Source organism: Gadus chalcogrammus, chromosome 9 (assembly GCF_026213295.1).
Source record: "Gadus chalcogrammus isolate NIFS_2021 chromosome 9, NIFS_Gcha_1.0, whole genome shotgun sequence".
Lineage (NCBI taxonomy): Eukaryota > Metazoa > Chordata > Actinopteri > Gadiformes > Gadidae > Gadus > Gadus chalcogrammus.
In genome coordinates this window covers 20,594,322-20,616,443 of record NC_079420.1, presented here as the reverse complement: position 1 = coordinate 20,616,443, position 22,122 = coordinate 20,594,322, and the positions used below count along the sequence as shown (strand labels likewise).

The window sequence follows — 22,122 nt, the reverse complement described above, 5'->3', positions numbered from 1 at the left end:
TAGCCTACTTTATGTAGTTGCTGGATCAAAGATACCTCACCTTTGTCATCTATCATCATTAAGCAGCGCTACTCGGCGGCTTATTATAATCCCTAAATATAGCAAACATTTATGTTTGCATAGCTTTTGCAAATCTTTTATAACAATTAAACCGATTTGTGATCGCTGTACTTTCGACTTATGGTCCTTGGATGTTTATCAGGAAAAGACTGCCACCACCTGGCAGTGGCTTTTATATGATCATTTAGTAAGCAAACATTTTAGGGAAAAAACAAGCCAATTGTTTTGACACGACTTTCAAATATGTTCTCATGCCTTATTTGTCTATGATGACTGAATCTCTTCTCTTCCCCCCCCCCCAAAAAAAAGGGCTTTGGGTTGTTGTAGTTGCGTTTCACCACCGAGGGACAGACCTGTGACGATCTGCAAGATGGCAGACATCCTGGAGCTGCGGACCGACGGCAACTCTCTGCTTAAGGCCGTGTGGCTCCAGCGCCTTCGGCTCACCAGGCTCCTGCTGGAGGGGGGGGCCTACATCAACGAGAGCAACGAGCGTGGGGAGACACCGCTCATGGTCGCCTGCATGTCCAAACACGTCGACCAGCAGAGCGTGAGCAAGGCCAAGCTGGTGAAGTACCTGCTGGACAACAACGCCGACCCCAACATACAGGACAAGGCGGGCAAGACGGCACTGATGCACGCCTGCATCCAGAGGGCCGGCCACGAGGTGGTGGCCCACCTGCTGAGCAACGGGGCCGACCCCAGCCTGGGGGACCGTGCCGGGGCCTCGGCTCTCGTATACGCCATCAACGCTGACGATAAGGAGACGCTCAAGCTGCTGCTGGACACGTGCAAGGCAAAGGGGAAGGAGGTCATCATCATCACCATGGACAAGTCGCCGTCCGGCGCCAAAAACACCAAGCAGTACCTCAACGTGCCGCCCTCGCCAGAGCTGGACGAGATGGGCTCCTCCCTGTACTGTACCTCCCCCTCCGACATCCACGTGATCGCCTGTCCCACGCCGCACCCCGCCGAGGGGGAGCAGCAGAACACGGTGGTCAGCTTCCAGACCAAGCTCAAGGTCTCCAGCTCGGCGGCCAAGCTCGCTAACGGCGTGCCCGCCTCACCAACGCGCCGGCCCGCTAACCCCAAGCGAGCGCGCCTGCCCCAGCTGAAGAGGCTACAGTCAGAGCCCTGGGGCCTCATCGCCCCCTCCGTCCTCGCGGCCGCTGCTACCGCCGCCGCGGCTGCAGCCGCGTCTTCGTCCTCTGCTTCTTCCCCTTCTTCGTCCCACGACGACAGCAGGCGCGCCACCTCCAACGAAGAGCTGGTGATGGGGCTGAACGGCCTCGCCCTCCTGAGCAAACGGTCGTCGCTGTCCCGACAGAACAGCGTTGACGGCAAAGAATGCCTGTTCCCGTCCGTGAGCGATCCCCCTTGCAAGATGACAACCTCCATCTCCGTCCCGCCAACCTCCAAAATGGCGTACGACCTGGCCATGAACCAGCATCAGACCCTGAACCAGGCTCTGAACCATCACCAGCCCCTGGCACGTTGGAGCACCGGGCCCCCCGAGCAAGACTGCTGTGGGGGCAGCACCGGCGGCCCGGTCAGTCTGAGGGACACGTTGGTGCACAGGAGGCGCCTAGGCAACACCGACTACTATGACTCAGACTCCCAGCTGTACTCGGACTCGGCCACGCAGGACACTCCGCAGGTCCCGCTGGAGCGGAGGAAGCTCAACATGTCCCCGCTGGCACTGCTCACCAGCTCCAGGGAGTCACTGGACAGCAACGCCAGCCTCTCCTCGCCCGGGCTGGCACGCCGGCGGGCACCGGGCCTGCTTGAGAGGCGTGGCTCAGGCACTCTGCTGCTGGACCACATCTCCCACACCAGGCCCGGGTACCTGCCCCCGCTCAACATCAACCCTAACCCGCCCATCCCGGACATCGGGGCCAGCAGTAAGCCCTCTTCACCGATGGCACCGGGCATCAGGGCTGTAGCTCCACCCAGCACCCCCAAAAGAGTGGGTCTGAAGCCCAAGAAGAAGCTGATCCGGAGGCACTCTATGCAAGTGGAGCAGATGAAGCAGCTTTCGGATTTTGAGGAGCTGGCCCATTAGTCAGTGTCAGCACCGCGTTGAGAGGCCATGTTTGTTTCAACAATTTCAGGAAATAAGGTTATCGTTGAGCTTTGTCAACCACTCGCGCGGGTCTGTTGGATGTTGTCGAAATCATGTAGGAAATGTTTCCACAGTTGATCGAAAAATGAGCAATATAGAAAGATGTTGTCCTCCCCCCTGCTTCAGTGATCCAAAAACCTCAGAATTGTAGTTTTCCAAATGATCAGCATTTATATGTAATCAACTTTTGAATGTAATTCCAGAATGTGGTACGATCCCATACACTAGCTTTGCAATGATAATGTAGTACTAGAACATACAGGGTCCATGTAGCCAACTCTGGATGCACTTTGTGTGTCTGTAAATACAACTGTACGGATTCATTTGAATACTTAAAAGAAGTGATTCACTGGTCTGAGACGTAGCTTCAGTATGATGTTGAATTTGACTGTTCATAGCGAGTGTGTACACAGTGCCTTTAAGACAAAGAAATAGAACAAGGAGTTTAAAAAACATTTTGAGCAGCGGGCCATTCGTTCTCATGATGATCCACCAAAACACTCCTCCTTATTTAAGTTTAAGTTAAGATTACTAATAATTGCTTTGGAGGATCTGAATCAATGAATGAAAAGCTTTAATACACAGGGGAAGGTAATGAAGCAATGGGCTATATATAACAACACAACATTACTATCCAGGAGAATTAAACATGCGATCACAGATGGTCAAACCACCATTGACACCATTGATACTCTACATAAGTAACACAGAAAGTTGTTGCCGTAGTCAACCAAGAAATCGGTGGTAAAGGGATCAATGAATCAATTATAAATGAAGGACAATTCAAGTTTTAACAACATAGGCTTCCACATCACTTTACTGTGAAGTATTTCTTCTGTTAAAAGAGACAAAGAATATAATTTATTGCATAGTATTTTTGTAAGTAGATTGTTATTTATTTCAAAATAAATGTCTACCAATTGTCTGTTGTCTGATGTTTATTTTCTTTTAACACGTTCACTGCTCCTACATGCTAGTCGGACAGTATTGGGCCCACATAAAAATGGTAACTCTGTATCTGAGCCTCCTTTGAGTACGGTAATACATTCATTCTTGGGCAATCACACATCCAAATTCTCCTCTGCGTTTTTGCGGCAGTTGAACTGAAGAGGGCAGTATTCGACTTCTCCCTAATAGTAGAACTCAGTCTGAAGCCTTTCTTCTATCTCATCTCAGTCCTTTTCTTTGGTATTGAAGCAGGGGCTCCAACCAGCATGTTCATAATTGGTAGTTTGCACTTACAAAAGCTCATAAATACAATGCGCCTGTCGTTCAGACATCTACAGTTAAACACTAATTTAGGAGCCAACTGTATCATTAGCTGCTGTAACGGGACAGCTTAGAAACCCCTCCAAATAACTTTGTTCCCCCTCACCGGCATATTCATATTGGGAAGCATGTACAGTTGTCTGTATCATTCAATATGTTTTACTATGCTTTTGAAATGTGGCATTAATTCAATTTCAGATAAGCTATCACCTTGAGATAGTATGAACATTGGTCAGTCTGGTGTTTTAACTTTTTCGTATATGTGTACCATCATGTGTTTAATGCATGTTGGATGCATTGCTTTTGAAATAATTAAACTTTCAGGTTGTGATACAAGAAATACTTAACTATCATTCAATCAAATTATATCAGTTTGTATTCATTGACGTAACCATTATTCTGCAATGGGTTGCCTAACACAATTCCTCTTCAAATAATAAAACAAACCACAAACGTAAACCAAGAGTACACAGTACCTGATCAGATACCAATTCCTCCAGTGGGGGGCGTTGTAACCACTATCACAGATATGACGAGTTAGCATGCAGTACAGTAGCGCAGGACCGTAGTTCGAGTCAATTTCTATGGTTCTAGTCAAGGTGGGTGAAAAACGATAACTAAGTTGTGTATTTTAAATAGTTTGCATTTCTTTTTGTTGTTTTGAGCACTCTAAATGCAGCATACAGGCCTATACATTGCGTCTGAATTGCAGTAGCCAATATATCAGCTGAATTTATATCTTGTTTTATATTATTAATTAATTATTATTTTTACAACAAAAAAGTCCTTAACAACACTGCAAGATAAATAAAACATGGGTAGCAAGGGAGACAATAGGAAACAATAAATAAATACATAAAATGTAGGCTATATTCCTACACGTACAAAAACACAGACGCACACAGACACACACACACACACACACACACACACACACACACACACACACACACACACACACACACACACACACACACACACACACACACACACACATTAACTATATGACAATGATTTTTTATGCAATTCCAAAGATGGGTGAACCCAGTGAATTGATTTGGATAGTATTTTTTGATATTCGGGAGTTACACTAAAGCTTAACAGTGGAGGTGACCCTTACTCGCTTGTTCTGTCTGCTCTGCAGCAGCGAGACTCTTGCTGCATCTGGCTCAGGCCCAGAACGACACATGACTACCTACTTCCCATTCCTTTCCCCGTTATGGTAGCTATGGTGCCCTGCTAAAATTAGAGATTCATCTGACATGAAGAACTCCAGAATGTAACTAACATCGTCGTTTTATTCGTTTGGAATAAGGTATACGTCACTGGTGTTCTGTTTATCTAGGTGATGTCCGTTTATTTGCTGGCCTTAGGGCCTGTGTCCACCAAAAGCGTTTTTAAAAGACGGAGCGCTCCGTGCACTGCTTTCAACGCGTTTGTGCGCGCCGCTCAAAAAAGACGCACGAAGCGTTTTTCGTTTACGTCATTAAATACGCGTCATCGCTTGTATCCATAGATACACAGCTTCTATCTGTTGGCTCCATCATATGGCATCTGACACCTGAACGTCCATTAGTTACTCCTACAATTTGCGAAATGAATCCGAGAGTGATAGCGCTTCTTGCCGTGGCAGTGGAGGTTGCGGACCATCCCCCTGCGCCTGTCGTGGTTGCCCGGAGGAGAGTGTGGGTCCACAGTATAAATCGTGGCAGGGGGCAGTACGGGGAATATCACCGGCTGTGCCAAGAGCTCCGCCTGGACGAGGATCGCTTCAAGGTCTATTTTAGACTCAACCGGCAGCAGTTTCAAGGAGTGTTAACGTTTATTGGGCCGACCATCGCCAAGATGAACACCAATTATAGGGAGAGCATCAGTCCCGCCCAACGGCTTTGCATTTGTCTGAGGTGAGTAGCATAAACTGAAATGTGTCTTTGTAAATTAACACAACAGTTGGTATTTAACGTTAGGTCTATAGACCTAACGTTAAATACCAACTGACGTTAGGTCTATAGACCTAACGTTAATTACCAACTGTACCAATTTAGTTTTACTTTTTATTTAGTTGACTCAACTCCTGTTTATGTCTAAACAATATATAGCCTATATTGTTTAGGCATAAACAGGAGTTGAGTCAACTAAATAGCGAGTCTGTCTGAGGTGAAACTGAAATGTGTCTTTGTAAATGAACACAACAGTTGGTATTTAACGTTAGGTCTATAGACCTAACGTTAAATACCAACTGACGTTAGGTCTATAGGAGTTAACAGGAGTTAACGGTCTTGCTTCTTATTAATTCAATAAATTAAATTAATTAAAAGTTTTCATATTTAATTAATAAGAAGGCAAACCTTTATTAGCAGCTGTGCAGTTCTTTTTTGTTTTCTAATTAACTGAAGATAATGTAGGCTATCTTTGTTTATGTTGCAGGTACCTGTCAACTGGAGACTCCTACAGGTCCATAGCCTTCAGCTACAGGGTGGGGTTCTGCACTGTGGCGAGGATCGTGAAGAGTGTGTGTGAGGCCATATGGCAGTGTATGGTATCCACATACATGCCTGTGCCAGGGGCAGAGGACTGGAGGAAGATAGCTGGGGACTACGAGAAGCTGGCGGACTTCCCCAACTGCCTCGGTGCCATAGACGGCAAACATGTGGTTATACAGGCCCCACCGTCTACTGGCAGCCAGTATTTTAATTATAAGGGGGCATTCTCCATCGTCCTTCTGGCGGTGGTGGATGCCCGCTATCGCTTCAGGGTCGTGGATGTGGGGGCCTACGGCAGGAGCAGTGATGGAGGCACGCTCTCGTCTTCGGCCTTTGGCACTGCTCTGCGGCTGGGGAACCTGGACCTTCCACCTGATCGACCCCTACCTGGAGCAGACCATCTGGGACCCCAGCCGCATGTATTCATTGGGGATGAGGCTTTTCCTCTGCGGAGGAACCTCCTGCGGCCCTACCCTGGCCAAAACCTGGGGGGAGAGCGGAGGATTTTCAATTTCCGGCTGTCCCATGCCCGGAGGATTGTGGAGTGCGCCTTTGGCATCCTCGCCAACCAGTGGAGGCTCTACAGGAGGGTTCTCGGCGTGTCTCCAGAGGTGGCAGAGAGCGCCGTGAAAGCCACCTGTATCCTCCACAACTACATGCGTTGGGATGGTGAGGGAGAGGATGGCCCTCGCACTCCAACTGTGCCATCACAGGGTGCAGTGCAGAGCATCCCCAGGGTCGGCAGCAACAACGCCTCCAGGGAAGCGGTCGCAGTGAGGGAGACCTTCAACTGCTATTTTTCATCTCTGCCTGGTCAAGTGACATGGCAGGATGGAATTTAGTTTATCATTTTGTATATATAATGATATATTTTTTATCATTTTGTATATATTTAAATCAAAAAAGGCGAAAAACCAAAACTAATAATAAAATTTCTTAAATCACTCTAACATTCATGTTGTATGCTGGATTACTTCTGAAGACAAAAACACACCTTTAACACCTTCATCATCATCAGAGCATTCATTATGTATCTACTACCTAATGTAATGAAAACAAAACAACATTGTCTTAGCATTAAAATGTTTAATTAACTGATTCATTAGAAAATGATTCCAAGATAGTATGTACACATTTGAAACATTTCTTATAGCTTGTACTAAATCTAAATAGAAAATGATTCCAAGATATTATGTACACATTTGAAACATTTCTTATAGCTTGTACTAAATCTAAATAGAAAATGATTCCAAGATATTATGTACACATTTAAAAATTGTTTAAAGCTTAAACTAAATCTAAATAGAAACTGATTACAAATTTTATTTACACATTTAAAAAAAATCGTAAAGCTTAAACTAAATCTAAATAGAAACTGATTACAAATTTTATTTACACATTTAAAAAATTCTTTAATCTTAAAACTAAATCTAAATAGAAAATGATTACAAATTAATTACTCTCCAAACTCCACATCGTAAAGGACCTGCTGCATCCTCATGCGCGCCTGGGCCCTTTTTTGGTTCGACAGCCTCCTCAATGATGGGACGAGGCTGAGCATAAAATGCTCATCCTCGTCCACAGCCAGTGTATTCTCCTTTTCTTGTTGGATGGAGGACAGGATTGATTGCTGGAACACAGACAGCGGCTGCTCCAGCTGTCTCCTGCGTGGTGGTGGAGGTACAGGACGCAGCGGTGTGACCGTAGAGGTAGTGGGAGGAGATGGAGGAGAGGTGTCCACAGCGGACTCTGATAGGCTGGGAGAGGGAGGAGATATCTCCTCTTCACTTTGAGCCACCACCTGTGAAAGAAAGCATACATTTGTTTGTTTAAAATGTGCAAATTAAAATGGTGAATTCTTATAAATATCTCTACATCTGGCTTCACCTAACAAAAACCTTAAGAACACTAGTATGTTAGGGTATGTTTTTAGCATATGTTTTAGGCTACTAGCTTTTGTTATAGGCCTACCTCTCGTTGGGGAGACATACTGGGCGCTAGCAGGGCCAAGATCTCCGGTGCTATTTCCTGGCTATAATCTCCCTGCTCCATATTACTAGACGTCACCCTCTCCTTCACATGGCACTCTAGGAAGCCCATGATCGCCATATATTTCCACCTCTTGCAAGAGGTGGCACCGGCCCCACTTTTCTTCCTGTCCCTCTCTGCCTTCCTCTCCCTCAAATATTTATCCCGCAAGTATTTCCATTTCTTGCGGGACACTTCAGCTGTTGATACAAGATTATGTCTCTACAATTAGCAATTCACACAACCTACAAGGTTAATATCAAGCCTACCTATCAGTAACGTTAATACTAACTGCCAAGTAAACGTTAATACAAACTGCCAAGTACGGGTGGCAGTTTGTACCTAACGGCTAATAGTTAAATGCGATCATATCATTATTAAACATGATAATAATATAAATAATTAATTAATAATTCTCACCTGTAACGCCCAGCATAGATGAAATGTCTCGCCAGGCCTGGTTGCGTTTTGTTAGGTCGTGGTAGGCCTTCAACGTGAGGTCGTACAGGACCGGACACTCGCTCACAGCTGTTATCAAGCTTTCGTCCGACATGTTTCAGTTTGTTTCAGTTTGAGTTCCGTTGATACTTTTAGCCTTGCCTCCTCCTCGATTTTGATTGGTCGTTCAAAAAAAGCGCCGATGACGTGAAGCGCTTTTCTTCAAAAGTTCAACTTTTTTCAACGGGGGCGCGCGTCTAAAAGCGCGAGGCGCGTGGAGCGTTTAAACGCTCCGGGCAGCTTTTTAAAAGGCGCGCTGCTTGCGCGTCCTGCCATAGAGAATGCATTGCAGACCGGCGCTCCGTCTTTTAAAAACGCTTTTGGTGGACACGGGCCCTTATTGTAGCTGCGCTTTTTTGGGTGCTTGAATCTAACATTTCCAGGCCATATGTGTTAAGGTTGTAAATGCAAAACGTGTATTACAAGGGAAGTTCATTCAACACGGAAAGAGACAAGTCCCACTATGTGACCTCTTCACACTGGACGTAAGCTCCAAGCACTGCCCCACTCAGCCAATGGTACCAGTGAGTGGGTGGCTCCTCCTCTGCTCCTTTGACGTAATACCGAGCGAGTACAGGCGCAGATAATTTCAGCCCCTTTTGCGGAGTTTATATCGGAGAATCAACTGCAAAGGATAAGGGCGAGAAATGGCTGGTTACCTGAAGGTCCTTAGCTCCCTGTCGAGGTCTGCGGCATCTCTTTCGAGAAACCCAGCAGTGCTTGCGCAAGCGGCCAACGGCCAGACTTTGCAACAGAGGAATTGTGAGTTGGAAATCGTTATCATATTTTGTTTGAATAAATGTTGCCTCTACGTGGTCGATGATAGCCGATTGAACGCCACATTTGTTTTAGCTAGTTGTCGTTAGCTTTGCTCGAAGTGCCATGAAATCAGAGGAACGACGAACGCAGATGTACGAGCGTTCAAAAGTCAGTTACAGACAGCTTCAACTGTTAAAATGTGACGATGCTCCCTCGCGCAAACCAGTGGGGCCAGTGGAAAACCTCTCGAGCCGGGGGGGGGGTGGCTGAGGCCAGCTCAGGTCACGTCTTTGTCGTTTCCTTCATTTGCAAACTGTCGTTTTTCTCTCCTTTGATTGAATGCGTGTAGTGTCACCGATTGTTTCACAGCTGGCCGCTCCAACGATCAACACGTGTTAATGTATTTCATTGCAGTACGTCTGTTGTAGCTTGCTCAAACGATTAACTTTCGCTTCTTAGAAAAAATGTGCCACGAAGAACTTGGCAGGGTTTGAATGGACGGGGTTTGGCCGCTGAACGACTTGCGAACAAATAAAGCATACTTTTTTTTTTTGGAAATAGTATTTACTCATGGTTGTTGCTGCATTAATATATGTGGTTAACTTTTGTGCCCTTTATTTGTTTTAATGGTATACTATTACTTTCCGCGGTTGTCTTGGCACAGTACTGACTTGAAAACTTTACCCAGAAGGTCAGACAAGACCCAGCAAGCCAAAGAGGGCAATGGCTGCCTTAGCGCCATATCATGCATCATTTTAAATTAAATGCAAAGCAGATTTCAAGCTCTAACACGAAAACCAGTTTTCGCTAATGAATTTTTACGTATGTAGACAAGTTATTTGAGGTCGGATATGAAGTGTATGTGCTGTGTAAACACCCCTTTCCATGACTCCAGGCAACGGGTCAGTTGAAGGACATGTAGTTCGATGTAATCCTCAGCTGTTTTACAGGCTCTCGGCTGAACTGTTACTAACTCCATAGTTACTGCTGGGGTCACTTTGGTGTCCGACAATAATGCCCATTGTTGGCTTTAGTAACGTTGGGACAAACAGGATAGTCTCTATGCTACTGTTTTAAACCCTCATGCACTCGACAGGAAAACGGGTAGTAGTCCATCTCTAATAAGTAACTACAAATATGGGTACTGGGGCTACGTATCCTTTTATATATATTTTTAATCGTTGTGCGTTTAGTTACATTGACAAACACACAACAGAGGCTGTATAAATAAAAGTCTTAGCTTTTAAAAAGTTACCCATTCTCTGTAAAACCGGTAGGCTTTTCTAGGGTGTGCATTTTGATCACTCGTTTTCTTGCTTGGTATTTGGGGCTTGTATAGGCCCTCTGTTAATAAAGGTGATCCAGATGACCTTTTTCTAAAAAACCCAGTTTGCTTTACAGTCTCCACCTACCTAAAGGCTTGTCAGGGTCAATGATCAAATTATGTCTTCATAGCAGGTTATGCTGACTAGACCTCACAATGGTATCTCCCATGGAATTGTTTGGTTTTTCTTTTTCAAATACACATCATAAGAAGGGAGCCTTCTCTACAGAGCCCAGATTAACAGTCTCTAGCCTACATAGAGAAAGTTATGTAATCATGCTGCTTTCCCGAAGCCCCTCCCCAATGTGCTCTCATTCCTTTTCATAGCGAATGTCCTTTGAGCATGTCTAGGTTAAACCACTCACAAATTTTACCAGACATGGTTTGGACACAGATTTTAGTAGACATTGAGAAACTCTCTCTAACTTAATGCATTCTAATAGCTAGAAAACAGATATCTGTTGACCACTTTTTTGAAAATATAATCCAGAGTCTAGTCATATTCAAAGGATTGCAACCGTCCTATGGCTTCCTAAAACCTATGCCCTCATCATATGTCTATCTCCAAAGAAGGGTGAACTCTTTGTGAGCGACACATTCCATAGGAATAGAAGCACTTTACAAGAACAATGAAAATGTAAAAGGTTTAAAGCGATCTTATTCATTAACCAGTCTTCTCTTTGACTTTGAGTGCTCCAGTGGAAGGCATTATCTTGCTGTCCCCTTAAAGAGTATCTGGGATGTTTACTTAAGGTAATCAATGCCCTGGGTAGGTAATGACTACCTGAAAACGATCATGGTTGTTGAACTTTTATTCAGCCTATCTAGAATGATTAAAAGTGGTTGCTTGCTAATTAAATCTTTTCACTAAAGAAAGGCTTAACTCAAACTATTTTTCATATGATTTTAGTCTGGCCCCTCCTTTTTACTGTGCTGTTATATTTGTTAACATGTTTGTTAATGATACTAAAAGGTTTGTACTGGAAGTTAGTCTGAACATTTAGGAAGCAAACGAGGGCTATTTCGGCAGGTGCTACTACTATTGACAGTGCATGGTAAAGGTTAAATTCCTCTTCAGGCACACGCTGTCTTACTTTTTCATAGTGGTCTTCTGCAGAATGCAACCTCTGATCTCTTGACTGTAAATCATGTCAAGGCACAAGGGAAATGCAGATGATTGAGGCATGCAGTGTACTTGTTTCAGGGGAATGTCCATTTACTGGGAAATATATATTGTCTAATTTCTTGCACTCGAAGCAGCAATGATTTTGTCTTTCTTTTGTGGCTACGTTTGGCTATTTTATGAATTGACATGAGACCTTGTGTGTCATGAAAGTCACCCTGGAATAAAATAATTTATTGTATCTACCTGCATAAATTAGGTGTGAAAAATAATCGTAGTGTTCTTTAATTTAGAATAGCATCTGTTCGATTTTAATTTCAAGCTATTCTGTTAACTTCCTTTGCAATACTTTCATAACTTCATGCCACACCACACATAATCAAGCATTAGTCTTAAAGGGATTTTTTGGTAAACCAGAAAAAATGTTTATGTTGCCTAATGAGTGACTCCACATATCCTGCCTTGGATCCTCAATTTTACTCTTCTTTGCCCCAGTATTTCCCTTTTTTCTCGAGTTGCAACTCATACCCTTGTTTGATTTTGTTTTGTGATTGTGTTATGATTTTATTTATTTTAACAGATGCCGACAAACGCATCAAGGTGGCCCAGCCAGTGGTGGAGATGGACGGAGACGAGATGACCCGCATCATCTGGGAGTTCATCAAGGAGAAGGTAAAACTCATACCCTGGAGCTGGGGATCTGGATGGACGCGTTCAGGGACACGTCTGTCTTTCATCCCAAAGGGGGCGGAATATAGCATAGGCTGTCTGACGGATCTATTTTTACACAACCAACCGACACGTGGCTGAGAGGGTAGAGCGAGAGCAATTGTACAGAGTGAGCGAGAGAACGACGAGAGGGAAGATTATGTTTGGATTCTGTGGGGGGGGGGGGGGGGGGAGTTTTTTTTTTTTTGTGACTGGATGATTTCCAATTGGAGAGAGCAGATGGTGCATTGACTCTGGGAAGGGAAAACATGGAGGATCATGGGAGATCGTTCAAGGGTTTTTTGTAGAGACAACGGGAACATACAACACCATAACAAAAATAAATGAAAGACATTAAATGAATGGTGGTATTTCACAGGGCAGTCATTTATTATCCATTTTGCTTGACATGTTGAAATTAACCTATTGCTAGTAATTTCCAAAGATAAAAGGTGCAATATTTTGTTCCCTTTTAAATGGTGAAGACTGTCATTCCTATACTTGGTCCTAGTCTTATTGAAAGAGGTCTGTTCTGTTGTGGTTAGCTCATCCTGTCCAACGTGGATGTGGAGTTGAAGTACTATGACCTGGGCCTTCCGTTCCGTGACCAGACCGATGACCAGGTCACCATAGATTCCGCCCTGGCCACCCTGAAGTACAACGTGGCTGTCAAATGCGCCACCATCACACCAGACGAAGAAAGAGTGACGGGTATGAGGTTATTTCTGGTTTGCAAGTACAGAGCTTATTTTTTATGTTTCTTTTTTATGTTTTTTTATTTAGCCAGCTTTTGAAGGAAGATATTGATCTGGTGATGAAACCATCGTTACTACCGTTTCTCCTTGCTTCACTGAAGTGTCAGCTTCAAATATATTTGGTCAGACTTACATTTTTGATTAGCATCTATTAGGGATGTGAAGAATGTGTCGACTCAACGGTCGATTCTCGACTCGTGCTCTAAACGACTCTAAAAATAGAAATCGATTAATTTTTTTTTTTTTTACTTTTTTACCCATTTCTGCAAAATAACCAATTAAAAATGATCAAAATACAATAAATCCTTCTCTTTTTTTTCAAATGGGAGACGTAGCTGTGTTGTTTTTCTTACGGTTATTTCTGCTACACCGCTACGTCTCCCAAGAGCGATCTCTTCCTTTGTCCTTTCATGACAATGGCATCTTCTCTTAAAAGTCCGGTGTGGGATAGTTTCACGAAGATCGATGACAGAACAGTTCAGTGTAAATTATGCCTCATTTTGCGTACCATTCGTCCACAACCGTGATGTTGTATCACCTGGCAAGGAGGCATCCCAAGCCTTCCAGCCAGCAAGGCAGCATCGCAAACTTTACGGTGAGATCCTGTGATAGCCGCCGGGCTGAAAGAATCAGCGGGTTGCTAGCTAAGATGATAGCCGGAGATATGCTGCCCATGAGCGTAGTAGAGGGGACTGGGTTACGCAATCTGATTTCATTTCTCGAGCCAACCTACACAGTGCCATGTCGCCAAACGATGACTGTGAGGCTGGAGAAAATGTACCGCGAAGCAGCAGCCTCCCTCCGCGAGATCCTGTCCTCAGCTGACAAAGTTGCTATCACCACTGATGCCTGGACAGCTTTGACGACTGAGTCATACGTGAATTTTCGTTTGCAAATATTTATTTAAAAACGAAAATATCTGTTTTAGTGGGTGTAGCCTCTGTTAAATTAAATGGTTTTATGTCCGACTTAAACAATTTCGTTGCAAAGAGGAGGCGCGCATCATCAACTGCCGTTCCTAATTAAAACAACGCAGACACATTTTGCCTATTGGGAATTTACAGGTTCACAATCCTGCTCTTTGATATTTTGTTTATCATCATTTTTATATCAACTTAACTTCATAAAAAAAATGCATTATTGGTGTGCTCCTGATAGCAACCTTTGAAATAGACGGGTGGGCCAACTGGGCCGCTGTCTTAAAGGAATGCGCAGATCCTTTGAGCTCTGCAACTGCTGCAGCCGCGGGCCGAAAAAAATAGAAGAAATCGATCGATTTTTCGATTTATGCCTCCTACACGTCGACTCACAGAAAACGAGTCGTTTAACATCCCTAGCATCTATGTGCCATCACCAAATGTAATCAATAGCAGGAGCCCAAACCTGTATCTATATCAATGAATTTCCAATTCTACAGTTTGGGTGAATATGCACTCTTCAACCTTCTCGTGCTGCTCTACCACAAACGTTACAATTAAAGTATCGAGTCTCCAAAATAGCTAATCCTATTTTCGTAACATTCATGGCAGTGCGCATGTGCACTAAATGCCATCTTCTAGAATCAGTACAAGAAAGTCATTTTTAAAATGATATCAGTCCTGGATAGTTTCATCATCATACCAATGTACCTCTTTGAATTTGTGTGTAAACCTTGTTTAGCATGGTCGGCCATGTTGTTTAAGCGTTGTTTACTTTTTTAGAGTTCAGCCTGAAGAAGATGTGGAAGAGCCCCAACGGAACCATCAGGAACATCCTTGGTGGAACAGTCTTCCGTGAGCCAATCATTTGCAAGAACATTCCCAGGCTAGTGCCAGGCTGGACCCAACCCATCACCATCGGCAGACACGCCTTTGGAGACCAGGTGGGTCCCTACCGAACACCCAATCTCAAGATGTCGCACTTGTCCCATTGCCTTTTTTTATTTTATTTGTAGTATATATTTTTTTTTTTTACAAGGGATCTTTCCTTCACATCTGCCTTATGTGGTTGTCTATTGGCATGGAACAAATTTCTGAAATTTTCTCATGAAATGAGTTATTTTATGTTTTTGCCCTTTCCCACAGTACAGGGCAACAGACTTTGTCGTGGACCAGCCGGGCAAATTCAAGATGATCTTCACCCCGACTGATGGCAGCCAGGGCAAAGAATGGGAGGTGTACGATTTCCCAGCCGGGGGCTGTGGAATGGGCATGTACAACACAGACGAGGTGAGGACCCCTCTCCATTTATATCACGGTTGTTAGTTTTGATAGACGTTTGGGGACTGTTGACTCAACCCCAATAAAGACAGGAGAACTGACGATTGAGTGCCGGAACAACCTCCATTACCTCGGTATATTGTAGACCCAAGAGGGCAACAAACCTCAACCTGCTGATATCACTGAGTTTATCGTGGAATCTAAAGCGTGCCAGACTGGCCTCTTGTCAACCCACCCGCCACTATGTGTTTGCTAGTACGGGTTTGTTTGATTTAACAACACTGGAGGTCATGCATTGGGCTCTAAAGCTGTCCAAGGGAAACAGACTTGTTAGTGAAGTGTATTTATGAGGTCAAGTTCAGTAGACGGTAGGTCATTCACCCTTTTAACGCTTGTATGACCTCTACAAGTCAAGACCTTTCCTCTTCCCCCCCCCCACCCTGACTCCTCCTCCAACAGTCTATTTCGGGCTTTGGACATAGCTGCTTCCAGTATGCCATTGCTAAGAAGTGGCCGTTGTACCTGAGCACTAAGAACACAATCCTCAAGGCTTATGACGGCAGATTCAAGGACATCTTCCAGGATGTCTATGAGAAGTGAGTGAATTTTCCCCACAGAATCAGTCTATCGTGTGGGCCCCCCTTAGCCCATACCTGGTTGACCCTCTCTCTGTGCCCTGCAGGCACTACCAGTCTGAGTTTGAGAAGCTGAAGATCTGGTACGAGCACAGACTCATCGACGACATGGTAGCCCAGGTGCTCAAGTCCACCGGAGCCTTCGTGTGGGCCTGCAAGAACTACGACGGCGACGTGCAGTCTGACATCCTTGCTCAGGGTGAGATGGGACTCAACGCTCTGCTCCTCATTTATAATCACAAACGGAAGGCCCCGTTGTTTTGGTTTAAAGGCCAGGGAAAGATGACCCTGTGTGCGTTTGGGCCCTCAGGTTTCGGCTCTCTGGGACTGATGACCTCGGTGCTCGTGTGCCCAGACGGGAAGACAATCGAGGCAGAGGCTGCCCATGGCACCGTGACAAGGCACTACCGGGAGCACCAGAAGGTTTGTAGCAATTCCATCCACGTGTTAATCCCAAAAGCAGTGGCCTAGTGCCACGGCCAGTTCACCAGTGAAGCACCACTGCCATCTTGTGGTTGAAATGCAAACTACAGTCGTCAGCCAATAACGATGCGTTGGCGCCACCTCATCAGACATTTGCAGCAAGTGTAACGATTGTAAGATGAAGGTAAGTAATCACTGAATACCTCTTTTCTCCACCAATGCAGGGTAATTCCACTAGCACCAACCCCATTGCCAGCATCTTCGCCTGGACCAGGGGTCTGGAGCACCGTGGGAAGCTCGACGGCAACCCCGACCTCATCAAGTGAGCAGGACGTCGTAGCGTGCTGTCTGATTTGACCATGTTTTATTGTTGAAATGAATAAATGCCAACCTTTTTTGTTTATCCGTTTCTTAGGTTCTCTCAGATCCTGGAGAGGGTGTGCGTAGAGACGGTTGAGAGCGGTGTAATGACCAAGGATCTTGCTGGTTGCATCCACGGCCTGCCCAAGTAAGTCGAGATTTAGCAACTCTAATGTGACAAAATATTCAGCTAAGCAGAAGTGATCATTTTAGATAACGTTGCAATTGAGTACGAGGATGTGGTGAGTGATTTGACTACCAGCTGAAAGGTACTGGGTTGGATCCCCAATGACTGCAGTCTACCAGTAGAAGGCATTCTTGAGCAAGATTCCCAACCCCTACCTGCTCCTAAAATGGCATCCATCTGAATTCACTGCAAGGTGCATAAGCTGTCGCAAGTTCTGATTTTGTTTGACTGTTGTCTTCCAGCTGCAAGCTCAACGAACACTACGTCAATACTACTGACTTCCTGGATGCCATCAGGCTAAATCTGGATAAAGCTCTGGGCAAGTGAAGAACGTGAACTAGAGCAGCGAACCTAGTAAAGATACTGTCATTAAAAATGTATTTTGTACATCCATTTTAACTTAAAAGGTCAATATAAGCATCCATTTTATGTTGAAGGAAAACAATTTGTGTTTTAAAAAACAATTGTGTTGAATTAAAGGAAATGAAGTATTCTGTGATTAGGTTTTATGGTTCGTACCTATTAACTGGTCTTCCGTCTAGTGCCTCAGTCTAGTGCCTCCCTCCATGTTCTACCCTATTTTTGTAATGTATGAACTATACCAAGGGCTGGGATGCCAATAAACTCCCTTGATTCTCCTCTACTGCTTCTCTCTTCCTTTAAGAATGGTGGGTTTCTTTAATGTAAATAAATTTATTTTACAGTATCATCTGGTTCACAACATTGTACATACATTTCTATTCATTGTTTCCACACAAATGTAAACAATACAGAAAGCAACTGGAGAGTCCATCAGAGATATCATCACTAAAACTGATGGATTGAACACAAGCTTCAAGAATTCAGCAGAAAGAATGTAGCATCTTTTTTTTTTTTTTTATCAACATTGCAAATGGATGCCTTGTGTGCGTGTTATGTTTTGAAAAGCTAAGCGCTGGGAAATATGAATATGTTGAGCATTTCCCCACTCCCAGAGTCATTTTCCATGAGGTCCATGGCCCTGTCACATGTTCGGGGGCTGTCGTTCATCACTTTAGACTACTGTACAGCGTGATGGATGGCAGGCACACGGGGCCACTTAATATTTCTGTCCCAAGTTTTTTCTTTTCGGGGGATGGTGGGGGACAATTCTTGTTGAAATTCATCCATGGAAACCCAAACGGCACTAGGGGAAGGAGAGCAGGGTGTGCATTGCTTTAGAGAGTCTTGTAGTGCGAAGGCCTGGATGGGGGAGGAGGCGGAGCTGGAGTTTGTGGAGAGAAATGCTGTAATGCAGTCTTTTCTCTGGTAATCTTTTGAGGAAATCTACTGATGGTTAGGCAGGGGAGTGGGGGGCCGGGGATGGAGGGGGGTAAATGTAATTATGTAAGCACTGTGATTGGGCTCGGTGAAATCCAATCCCAGCTCGATACAATGCTAAGAAGCAAGGCTGTTGCTGCCCTTAGCTGCAAGATTTGGCAAAAGGTCGATCCAATTCTTTGGTAAGAGGCTCCACGATTAAAACGGGGTATTTTCATTAGCATCTTAAACATCTCACAGCAACAATTACATTCATGGACTAAGAATCAATACAGCGTGGAACTTGCTAACACAGGAAATTAAAAACCAGACTGGACATATACAGGTGCCCCCAATGCAGCGAACTGATTTAAGTATCCAGCCGTCATACGGTATGACTGATACATTCTGTACAGTAAAATACAATAACATTTGAGTTGCAAATCCTATGGACTTCAAATGGTCATTTCAAAGACCATGATTTTTCCTAATCACAGTTTAGAATCAGAGTGATACAAATGAAATTCATTAACTCCTAACTTGATATGCGTTGGCAAGTGAAATGAATAGGACTTGTTTAATTCTTTTAGCCCATCTAATCAGTGTGCCCCAGCAGACTTTCTTGGCTGAGAATTGTCTCATTAACTGCATTATCTCATCGCTGTATGCCTTTATGAGTTTAGTCAGCTAAAATGTGCTTTATGATTTGGGCTGAAAGGGGAATTCCGCATATCATATTTGCAATGGAAAAATAAACGTCCCTATATTTAAGCAAGTCAGTATCTTTCAAACACGTGTTTGAGTTGAACTCCACCGATGAGCGTGTAGCTAGGTCTAGGTATACATTTTGGAGCCAGGTAGCATAAGGATATATTCCAGTGCATATAAAATGTGCGGATATCACAGGGTTACTTCATGCCCTTAATGAACAAACCGGGAACTGTGCCTTTATACAGCAATAAACAAAAACATCCCCTCTTTTTTATCGGTTGTCACTTGTATTCTACGTGGGGTGATTTAAATAGGATTCATGCAGTGTTGTAGCGCGGCGCTCCTTTCCCATAACTACTGTAGTACTCCATTTCAGAGAGTTTAGCAATGTCCGGTGTGTTGTTGCTGGCTCGGTTTTCTCGTTCACTGAATTCAAAGCTGTCCTCGTCGTAGTCTTCCTGTCCCTCCATGTCTTGAGGGGGTTCTGGAGAGAGCAAGAGACACAAATATGAGTTGACCCGTCTGTCAGAAGCTCAAATAACAAATACAGACACTTCCTGAAGACAAACAGTGCCGAGGAGGACAGTCAGTAAGTTGCCCCACCCTTCCCTGCCTTCATATCACTTTGACCGCAGATAGAGCGCCACGGCTAATCGTGGACTTGCTATATTTACTAAACACATGGTGGGAGAGCAGGGGTAGGCCACAAAACATGGTCAATGGAGTAGTAAGCATGCTGCTTCATAACATTGCATGAGGAATAGACCAAATCAAATGGGCGGTATAGTTGCATAAATCCTTACATACATACTCAGCGGATTGTTTACCTTGTCCTTCAATAGAGGCGTCCAAAATGCCATGCTTGACTTTCATGTGTCGACTGAGGTTGCCCTTCAGGTTGAACTTGCTGGTGCAGTAAGGACACTTGAAGGGCTTACTTCCTGCGTGGAGGTGCATGTGGCCCAGGAGGTTGTACATCCGGTTGAAGGACTTTCCACACACCTGAACACACCAAGAGGACAAAGGTTAGTGACTGGACTTCCCCTCTGCTGTCTTCCACTGGGACTCCTGATGATCCATTGTTCAAGGGGTTATGCTCACCTTGCATTTGAAAGGCTTGACGGGCAGGTGGACGATCATGTGGGTTTTGAGGGTCTGCTTCTGGACGAAGGTCTTGAAGCAGATGTGGCACTGGAAGGGCCGCACGCTTGCGTGAATCAGCATGTGCCTCTTCAGGTTGGCCGGGAGGGTGAACTCTCGGGAACACACCTCGCACTTGAATTCTTTCATTCCCTTAAAAAAACATAAGTGGGACCCTTTGTTAATATAAAGGACAATAATTCACAGGAAAACTTTTGGGTGTCATAGGCTTTCAATGGCTTTGCCAAGTGCGGTGAAGCTTGTAATCGTATAATGATGTGGGGGACTTTAGCTCCACCAAGTGTTGAGGCATGAGATCCCATAGATTAGTGACAACTGCTAAGTATTGTTAGCTATGGCTTTTACATTCCAAATTAAGTTAGGATCTGGTCATATTTGTAGTTTGAACAAACTGCATATAAAACCAACAAATTGGTTTCACAGAAAAAACTGTGAAAACTATAGACAAAAGAAAGGGGAAGTGGTTCTACTGGTATGATTCACGAGGCTTAAAAGGAAGTACTGGACAACAGTCTCTATAACAAAACACATTCATGCAGGGGTGATAGGGGGTAAAGTCAAAGCATTGTAGCCTTTGATGATTATGTTTACAAAGCCCCGTATGTATGCTTTTATCTACCTAACAGTGGCATTTAGCTTTTGTTTTCCATACAAATATCTTGCTTTTGAAACCTCAGATGGCCAGATGAGCCAATGAGAACAGGGTCTGGAATGGGACATCTGATATCCGACTATGTAGTGTGACAAAACCGAGAAGAAACCAGGCACACTATGAAGTTAAAGTACCTTCGACACAGGGGCGTGCGCTGCCAGTACCTTGTGTGTTAGAGCATGCTGCCGAAGGTGGTGGATCTGGACAAACTCCATGCCGCACTCGGGGCAGACGTAGGGCCTCACATTCTGGTGCTTCATGAGGTGGTTCTGGAGCTGGCTGCGGTAGGCGAAGGACTTGTGGCACTCGGTGCACTGGTAGCTGGTCGGACCCTGGTGGCTGGTGAGGTGGCGCTTGAGATGGGCGTAGGTGGGGAACTCCATGCCACACTGGGAGCACACATGACACTGGCCGCTCTCGTGCTTGTTCTCGTGCGTGCGCAGCTCGCTGGGGTAAGCAAAGCCCCGGCCGCAGAAGCGGCAGCTGTAAGGCTTAACGTCGGAGTGCTGCAGCATGTGGCGCTTGAGGTGGCTGGTCTGCGTGAAGGCCTTCTCGCACACGGTGCACTTGTGCGGCCGCGTGCCCTGGTGGGTAAGCAGGTGAGTCTGCAGGTGGCTGGGCTGCTTGAACAGCTTGCCGCAGTGGAGGCACTCATGGGGCTTGATGCCGTTGTGGCCCAGGATGTGCGTGACCAGGTTGTACTTGGAGGTGTAGGACTTCTCGCACATGCGGCACTTCCAGCGCTTCAGCCCCTCGCCCACGTCCACGCAGTACGACTCGTCGATCTGCACGTTGATGTCCAGCCGGTCGATCTGCATGCGGCGTGCCAGACCCTCGGGGTCCGACCACAGCATGGCCTGCCCGTTGTCCTCGTAGTCCCCGGGCAGGGCCATGTCCCCCGCTTCGTAGGCCGGCTCGCCCGAGTCGTAGAAGCGGTTCATCAGGGGGCTTCCGCTGTCTCTGCCTGTCTTGAGGTTCAGTGCCTCCTCTTCCTCTTCCTCAACCGCCCGCTCCTCTTCCTTTCCCCGTCGTTCCCCGTTCGCCCTCTCCTCTGTGTCGGGCTGCGGCGGCCGGTCTTCCTGTTGACTGGGGCTGTCCCTGGAACAGCTGCTGCAGCTTCCACAGGCCCTCTCCTCCTTCATTGAGCCAGCCTGCCTGCCGGCCGGCTCCTCCTGCTGGCTGCGGCTCTTGTGCGTGTGGATGCAGGAAGGAGGTGTGTCGGACTCCAGGCGCTCCCCCTTGATCTGCGCCTGCGGGATGGGCACTCTGCGGGGACGTTCCTCCTCTTCCGCGCTGCTCCTCGGCCTCTTGGTCCTCCCCCGAGGCCCGGGCCTCCTCCTCTGGCTGGAGTGGGTCGGGGCGTCCGCTGAGTCGGCGGGCTCGGCCAG

At 45.5% G+C, this 22,122-nt stretch overlaps 4 protein-coding genes across 4 annotated transcripts; 3 read left to right on the top strand and 1 right to left on the bottom strand.

Moving 5' to 3' along the window:
* Positions 1 to 430: 430 nt before the first annotated feature.
* ankrd34c (ankyrin repeat domain 34C) lies at positions 431 to 2,193 on the top strand. Its single transcript, XM_056599434.1, has one exon. The coding sequence runs from the start codon at positions 431 to 433 to the stop codon at positions 2,120 to 2,122; it is 1,692 nt and encodes a 563-aa protein (XP_056455409.1). The 3' UTR covers positions 2,123 to 2,193.
* A 2,595-nt stretch (positions 2,194 to 4,788) lies between these two features.
* Positions 4,789 to 7,052, top strand: LOC130388755 (uncharacterized). Its single transcript, XM_056598258.1, has 2 exons — positions 4,789 to 5,355; positions 5,879 to 7,052. Exons 1-2 carry the CDS (start codon positions 5,048 to 5,050, stop codon positions 6,774 to 6,776), a joined length of 1,206 nt encoding a protein of 401 aa, XP_056454233.1. The 5' UTR covers positions 4,789 to 5,047; the 3' UTR covers positions 6,777 to 7,052.
* Positions 7,053 to 8,657: 1,605 nt separating this feature from the next.
* Positions 8,658 to 17,642, top strand: LOC130388754 (isocitrate dehydrogenase [NADP], mitochondrial). The gene is made up of 11 exons (XM_056598257.1): positions 8,658 to 9,222; positions 12,247 to 12,338; positions 12,920 to 13,085; positions 14,830 to 14,990; positions 15,193 to 15,336; positions 15,787 to 15,923; positions 16,010 to 16,161; positions 16,273 to 16,385; positions 16,610 to 16,707; positions 16,801 to 16,893; positions 17,175 to 17,642. Exons 1-11 carry the CDS (start codon positions 9,108 to 9,110, stop codon positions 17,257 to 17,259), a joined length of 1,356 nt encoding a protein of 451 aa, XP_056454232.1. The 5' UTR covers positions 8,658 to 9,107; the 3' UTR covers positions 17,260 to 17,642.
* znf710a (zinc finger protein 710a) lies at positions 16,949 to 22,116 on the bottom strand. The gene is made up of 4 exons (XM_056598256.1): positions 20,899 to 22,116; positions 20,023 to 20,214; positions 19,749 to 19,923; positions 16,949 to 19,405 (listed from the first exon to the last, which is right to left on the bottom strand). Exons 1-4 carry the CDS (start codon positions 21,874 to 21,876, stop codon positions 19,239 to 19,241), a joined length of 1,512 nt encoding a protein of 503 aa, XP_056454231.1. The 5' UTR covers positions 21,877 to 22,116; the 3' UTR covers positions 16,949 to 19,238.
* Between the last annotated feature and the right edge of the window lie 6 nt (positions 22,117 to 22,122).